The 6,830-nt window shown below is 56.3% G+C and overlaps 1 protein-coding gene across 3 annotated transcripts in view; it reads left to right on the top strand.

The window, feature by feature from the left end:
• ALPL (alkaline phosphatase, biomineralization associated) overlaps window positions 1–6,321 on the top strand; it is an 8,952-nt gene extending 2,631 nt beyond the window's left edge. For all 3 annotated transcript variants that reach the window (XM_057380214.1, XM_057380213.1, XM_057380212.1), the window contains exons 4-12: window positions 63–178; window positions 787–961; window positions 1,048–1,223; window positions 2,610–2,753; window positions 2,903–2,972; window positions 3,559–3,693; window positions 4,343–4,534; window positions 4,631–4,750; window positions 4,849–6,321. In XM_057380214.1, coding sequence (XP_057236197.1) covers window positions 63–178; window positions 787–961; window positions 1,048–1,223; window positions 2,610–2,753; window positions 2,903–2,972; window positions 3,559–3,693; window positions 4,343–4,534; window positions 4,631–4,750; window positions 4,849–5,099 — 1,379 coding nt within the window. In that variant the 3' untranslated portion in view covers window positions 5,100–6,321. The remainder of the gene's footprint in view (window positions 1–62; window positions 179–786; window positions 962–1,047; window positions 1,224–2,609; window positions 2,754–2,902; window positions 2,973–3,558; window positions 3,694–4,342; window positions 4,535–4,630; window positions 4,751–4,848) is intronic.
• Window positions 6,322–6,830: the final 509 nt, after the last annotated feature.

Genomic DNA, 6,830 nt, shown 5'->3' with positions numbered 1-6,830 from the left:
TGGGTCTGCGGTAACCTGGGCTGCGCGGGGTTTGTCCGGTGCCGCCTGACGCTGTCCCGCAGGAATGGGCGTCTCCACGGTCACGGCCGCCCGCATCCTCAAAGGGCAGATGCAGCGCGGGCARGGTGAGGAAAGCCTGCTGGAGATGGACAAGTTCCCCTTCGTGGCCCTGGCCAAGGTGATCCCCGCGGGGCGCCCAGGGGGAGGCGACACCCCCCGCAAGGTCACGGGCGGGTGGCATCGACCGAGCCGAAATTAGGTCAGGGGCGGGCGAAGGGAGCTGGCTGCGGTGGCTGCTGGCCGTGCCAGGGGCCGGCCGTGGGAACGGGAGGCGGAGCGCCAGGAGCCCGCGGCTGCGGGTCGCCACGGGACCCCCCTGCTCTGCCTGGGGTCCTTTTGCTGAACAAAACACTTGGAAATAATAACTACATTGRAAGTCAGCAGCCGTCTCTGTTCACCCCGTGGGGATGCCCGTGGCACTGACTTCTCTCTCCCTGCCAAAAGATAGACTGGGAAAAGGCTGAAAGCATCAAAATGCAGTGAAGGGATGATGTGCCACCACGTTGGGGGGGGGGGTAGGGGGTACAATGGGGGACAAAGGGCAAAAGAGTGGGACAGAGGGATGGGGTCTGGGGCAGTCAAACAGCACAAGGGGGGAAGCCCCAGAGTGGGAATGATGGTGGTGTGGTGACAGCAATGGTGGCAGTGACCACAGTGGTGACAGTTGCGGTGATGACAACCATGGCGGTGATAACTGTGGTGGTTTATCTGTCTCCCATCTTCCAGACCTACAACACCAATGCCCAGGTGCCCGACAGCGCGGGCACAGCCACTGCCTACCTCTGCGGTGTCAAAGCCAACGAGGGCACCCTGGGGGTCAGCGCCGGYGTCACCCGGGACCGCTGCAACACCACCAAGGGCCAGGAGGTGACCTCCATCCTCCGCTGGGCCAAGGATGCAGGTGAAGGGCTGGGGGACCCCTGGATGGGAGGTCAAGCGGGGGTTTTGGGGGGGTTCTCACCATTGTCCCCTGAATTGGTGGCGCAGGCAARGCCGTGGGCATCGTCACCACCACGCGCGTGACCCACGCCACACCCAGCGCTGCCTACGCCCACTCTGCCAACCGTGACTGGTACTCAGATGGGGAGATGCCCCCGGATGCCCTGGAGGGTGGATGCAAAGACATCGCCCGGCAGCTGGTTGAGAACATCCCCCACATCGAGGTAGGGATGGGGACACCAGGAATGTGCCCTGAGTCAGTGGAGATGAGACCAGGACTGCCCAGGCTGGAGGYTGGAGCCACCCAAGGATAGGGACAGGGCCGTGGGTAGATGTGGGACCAGGACCACCAATGGTAGAAGAGCCACAAGTCCCAGGAGATGTTGGGCTGGAACCACCAAGGCATGCAGGGCCAGGAGTGCGAGTGAGTACAAGGAAAGGACCACCCCACAAATGTGAGGCTGAGACCACCCGTGGGTGCAGGACCGGGATCGTGGGTAGATCTGGGGACAGGACAACCAATGGGTATGGAGTTGGGACCTCTATGAGATGGTGGATTGGGACCACCCATGGGTGCGGGTCCAGGATCCCCAACAGATGTGGGACCAGGACCTGCCTTGGGTGCAGAGCCAGGACCACCCAATGGTGCAGAGTCAGAGGCCCCAGCAGATGCATCAGGACCGCCCATGGGTACAGCATTGGGACCCTCACCAGTTATAGGACCAGGACCACCATGGGTGGGCTACCAGCACTTTCAGGTGGACATGGGACCATGACCCTCAAACATAGGTCTGGGACCTGTAAGACCAAGTCCTAGRCATACAAATCCCTCTTAACCCACTCCTACACAGCAGCCCCCTCCCTTCCCATACTTCTCAGACCCAAAATTCTTCCTTTTCCCCTGCAGTTCTGCTCCTTGCTGTGGATTTATGCAGAAATTCAGCCCTGTAAATAAATCTTCTTCTGTCCTTCAAAATAGCCCCAAAGCAAAACATCGGAGCCTGTTATTTAGCTCTTTAATAGCCTCTTTTGCTGTTTTTTYCCCTTTAATATAATTTTAACTCCGTCCCAAGCTGGAAATAATTATATAGTGGGGAAAAGTCTTTTTTTTCCCCTCTTTTTTTTTGTTAATAATTTTGGCGTTGGTGTTTTGCAGCTTTATAATTCACCTTCTATGCAGAGAAAGGGGGGAAATACAAAAAAAACCATAAAATCTCTGCTAGGTTATAAATAACAGAGGCCAAATAAATCAGGCTCCAAAGCAAACAGGGAGAGCCGCAGGATGGGGCTCCATCCCGGCGGGTTCATGTGGGGATCCCGATGTGGAGCATCCTTCCCACAGATGGGGGAAAAAAAGTACTCAAAAAGCCAAATCCCTGCTGGAAATGATTATTTTTGTCCTGGGTTTTAATTAATAGGAAGAGATTCAGGGTTATTTTAAGCAAGGTGAAATTCCTCGGGTGTTTTTGCCCACAACACCAGGGCTTTCCTGGGCATCCTGCTCCACCCCTTCAGGATCTTCCCCCTTTAAACACTGACCTGGGGGAGGGGGAAGAAATTAAAAATAATTTAAAAATATTTAAAATTACATTTMCTCCCCTATTTTGCAGGTGATCATGGGTGGAGGGCGGAAATATATGTACCCCAAAAATGTCAGTGATGTAGAATATCCCCATGAGGAGAAGCATCGGGGCACCCGCCTGGACCGCAGGAACCTCGTCCAGGCATGGCGTGAGGCCAAGCCCCCTGGCAAGGTGACAAGGACTTTGTGAGGTGGTGGTACCCACACATCACCCCACTGTAACCCTACGGAGCCATCCCTGGGGGATGGAATATTTTGAGGAGTGGCTGTGGGGACGGCAGAGGCAATGGAGAGGTGATAATCTCTGTTTGCTGTCCCCAGGTTGCYGAGTACGTGTGGCACCGGCGAGGGCTGCTGGCGCTCAACCTCAGCCGTGTTGACTTCCTGCTGGGTGAGTTCCTGCACCCAAAGGTGCCCTGGCCTCTGCTGGATGTTTTAGGGGGACCCCTGGCCTGTCCTGGGGTGCTGGGGCAGCTGCAGTGGCCAGTTTTGCTCCCAAGGGTGCTGCTGCATCCAAGGTATGGTGGTATCCCGTCCTGGGGCTGCTGGTACCTCCCCAAAAGATCCTGTTACTTCCCTGGGGATGCTACTGCCCCCCMACAGGGATGCTGGCACCTCCCAAAGATGCTGCAATTCCCTGGGTGTGCCCTCAAGGATGTGCAGCCCACCGAGGATGCTGTTACACCCCCAAGGATGCTGCTACTCCCACCCTGGGACACATCTGGCTCCTTGGAATGCAGTTCTTTGGTCAGCAGTGAAATTCCTGTCCTATCTGGAATGTGGAATCCAGCAGGGCAGGAGGAAGGAAGGGTTGGGATTATCCCACGGCTTCTTATCTAATCTTCCTGGATCCGGTGATGTGTGAAACACTGGAGTCAGCACGAGGACCAGGATTTGCCCGCCCCCCCCCCCCMCYYCCCCCTTCCCTTTTTATTTTGGTGGGAAAAGGATGTCCCCAGCAGTGTCCCTGTCCCCAGGCCTCTTCGAGCCAGGGGACATGGTGTACGAGCTGGACAGGAACAACGAGACAGATCCATCCCTCAGCGAGATGGTGTCCGTGGCCATCAGGATGCTCCAGAAAAATCCCCGGGGGTTCTTCCTCCTGGTTGAAGGTGGGGGGCRGATCATGGAGGTGCAAAAAAGGGTGATAAAAGGGGCAATGGGGGTACAAAAACGGGGGGGATTCGATAAGAGTGCAAAAGGAGAATGAAGGGGGTACCAAAGGAGGGGAAAAAGAGGTGATGGGGTGCAAAAGATGGTGCAAAAAAGTGGGGAATTGGATAAAGGGGAGGTGCAAGAAGTGAGGACAGGAAGATGTAAAAAGATGGTAAAGGGGATGATAGGAGAACAAAACCAGAGGGGTTAAGGGTGATGGTACAAAAAGGGAGGATAATGGGGAGATTGGAGTTCAAAAAAGAGGGATGACAGAGGGAGGATAAGGGAGTGGTGAGGAATGCACAAATGGTAGATAAAGGGGATATGTGGGGTGCAAACAGAAGGGATAAAGGAGCAATTAGGGTGCAAAAAGGGGGTAATAAAAGGGGTGAAGGTAGAGTGCTAAAAGGGATGAAAAGAAGGGGGATACAAGAAGGGATAAAGGGGCTGATGGGGGTGCAAAAGGGGGGATGTGTCATGTAAAAAAGGGGTGTGTGGGATGTAAAAAGTGGGGATAAATGGGGTGGTGGGGGGATGCAGAAAAAGCAATAAAGAGGGGTGTAGAGCTGGGAAGAGGCGGGCGATGAGTGGTGCCGGGTTCCACAGGCGGCCGCATCGACCACGGGCACCACGAGGGCAAGGCGAAGCAGGCGCTGCACGAGGCGGTGGAGCTGGACAGGGCCATCGGGGTGGCCACACGCCTCACGTCCACCCAGGACACGCTCAGCGTCGTCACCGCCGACCACTCGCACGTCTTCACCTTCGGCGGCTACACCCCCCGCGGGAACCCCATCTTCGGTGAGCCCTGCCCGGCCAGGGTGTTGGGGACAGCTTGGGGACCCCCTGGGGACACTGKGGGGAGAGTCCATCCTGCTGACTGTGCCACACCGCCAGGTCTGGCCCCGATGCAGAGTGATGTGGACCGCAAACCCTTCACCTCCATCCTCTACGGCAACGGCCCTGGCTATAAAATTGTGGCGGGTGAGCGAGAAAATGTCTCTGCTGTGGATTTTGGTGAGTYCATGTTGGGCCAAAACCCCTTTCAGTCATCCCAGCCTGGCTAAAAGAAGCTGGATTTTTAAATGATTCTCACTTGTGCYGTTTTCCCCCAGCACACGCCGACTACCAGGCGCAGTCAGCTGTGCCGCTGCGGCAGGAGACCCACGGCGGGGAGGACGTGGCCGTGTTTGCCCGCGGGCCCATGGCCCACCTGTTGCACGGGGTCCACGAGCAGAACTACATCCCCCACGCCATGGCTTACGCCGCCTGCATCGGCTCCAACCGAGGCCACTGCAACGCTGCCGCCCGCCCTGCCATCCCCCTGCTCCTGCCCTTCCTCGGCCTCCTCTTCCTCCTCTGCTAAAGTGCCTCTTGCAAATCACCGAGGGGGATTTATTTTTAAATTATCCCCCCTTTTCATTTTTTTGTGGACAGCAGCACYCGGGAAAGAGGAGAGAGAACAGAGAGACTCAGCGGAGCAAAAGCAGCCGCCGGTGGTTTGGTGCTGGGAGCTGCCTCTGTAAATACATGGTTCCTTCCCTATAATTAGCAGCGTTCCCTGCCCTGTCCCAAACCCACCGCGGGATTTGGGATGGCAGCCGGAGCCTCAGCGGMTGAAACCCCCTCTTTGAGCGAAATGCAATGGGGCTGGGTCCCAAAATGCCTCCACGGTCCTTTGGCTGAGGACTGACCCCAATGCCCAACTCATCACATGTGTGGAGAGCCAGAAACMACACGAAGATGGGAAAAAAAATTAACTCACCAGGTTAATTTGTCCCTAAACTTGGGTTTTGTTGTCTCCTCAGTGATTTATTTTGTTTTTAAATTCTTTGGGTTAAGGCAATTTGCTGCCCAGGAGGGATTTGGGAAGGGCTGGGGGAAGGATTGTGGAAGGGGGTTAAAGGCAGCAAAGTGGGATGTAAGGGGTGAGACGCGCTGGGACGTGCCCCCTTCATTAGGGTGAGGTAATTAGGGGGGTAATTAGTAGGTGGGGTACCAGGGAAAAGGCTTGTTCAGCTCGAAGGGTGCTGGGGGGTGAGGGCTGAGCAGGGAGAGGGACCCTGGCTGTCTAAATGGTGCTGGGAGCATGCAAGCGTCASTGAGCTTGTGCAAAAGTCACTATGCAAGTGTGTACGGTGCCTTGCACATGCAAATGTCACTGCACCACTGTTACTCGTCATTCACAAATGCTGCCAAAGCTCAGCAAAAGGTGCTTTGGGTGTACAAATATCACTGTGCGTGTGCAAATGTCACTGTCCCTGTGAGTGGTGCCTTGCATGTGCAAACGGCAYTCTGCTTGTGCAAATGGCTCAGTGCATGTGCAGATGTCACTGTACTCGAATTCCCCTTTCCATGTCCAAATGTCACCCGTGGTATGYGTGTGCAGTGTTTTGCACGTGTAGGTGTCACCGTGCTTGGGCGAAGGTCACTGTGCACGTGTGACTGTCACTGTCACGTCCATGCAGTGAGAATGTGCAGTGCAGACATGTGCCAAAGTCACTGTGTTTGTGCACATTACCCCTTGCACAGGGAGATGTTCCCGTGCACATGTGGAAGCCCCTCGGTGCTCATGAGTGAGTTCCCGTGCTTGCACAAATGCGTGTTCTCGTGCAAATCCCACACACAAGCAGCCCCTCACACGCCCCACTGGGCAATTCTAACACCCCCCTGAGCACCCCAAAACTCCCCTGGACCCCCCAAATCCCGCAGGTCCCTCCTAAACCCCCTCCCAGGTTGTTCTATTCATTCACCAGATTTATAATTAAAATCCAGTTCCTCATTAACCGGGACCCCTCAGGGCTGGTGCGGGCAGTGATCCCGGCAGGATTTGGGGGGGCTCTGCCCTCCCCTTTGCCCGGCGCCCTTTGCCCCCCCGGGATCGCCGGATCCCAACCACGGCGGGTTCCCAGAACTCGCAGCCCCGAGCTAAGTTTAACCACTCCGGGGTGCCGCCTGGGTTTGGGGGTTGGGGGGAACCGCTCTCCCTTGGCCGGGGGGTTGGCACGGAGCCGGTGGCCACCGCGGCTGCGGCCAAATGCCACTCCCGACGCCGGGCTGGCCAGTGGAGCCCAGAGAGGCTTTTTTTTTTTTTTTT

Source organism: Malurus melanocephalus, unplaced genomic scaffold, assembly GCF_030028575.1.
Source record: "Malurus melanocephalus ecotype Western Australia unplaced genomic scaffold, MMel_1.1 scaffold_440, whole genome shotgun sequence".
In the NCBI taxonomy this organism is placed as follows: domain Eukaryota; kingdom Metazoa; phylum Chordata; class Aves; order Passeriformes; family Maluridae; genus Malurus; species Malurus melanocephalus.
The sequence above is the reverse complement of the archived record's forward strand: the minus strand, read 5'-3'. Positions and strand labels throughout refer to the sequence as shown.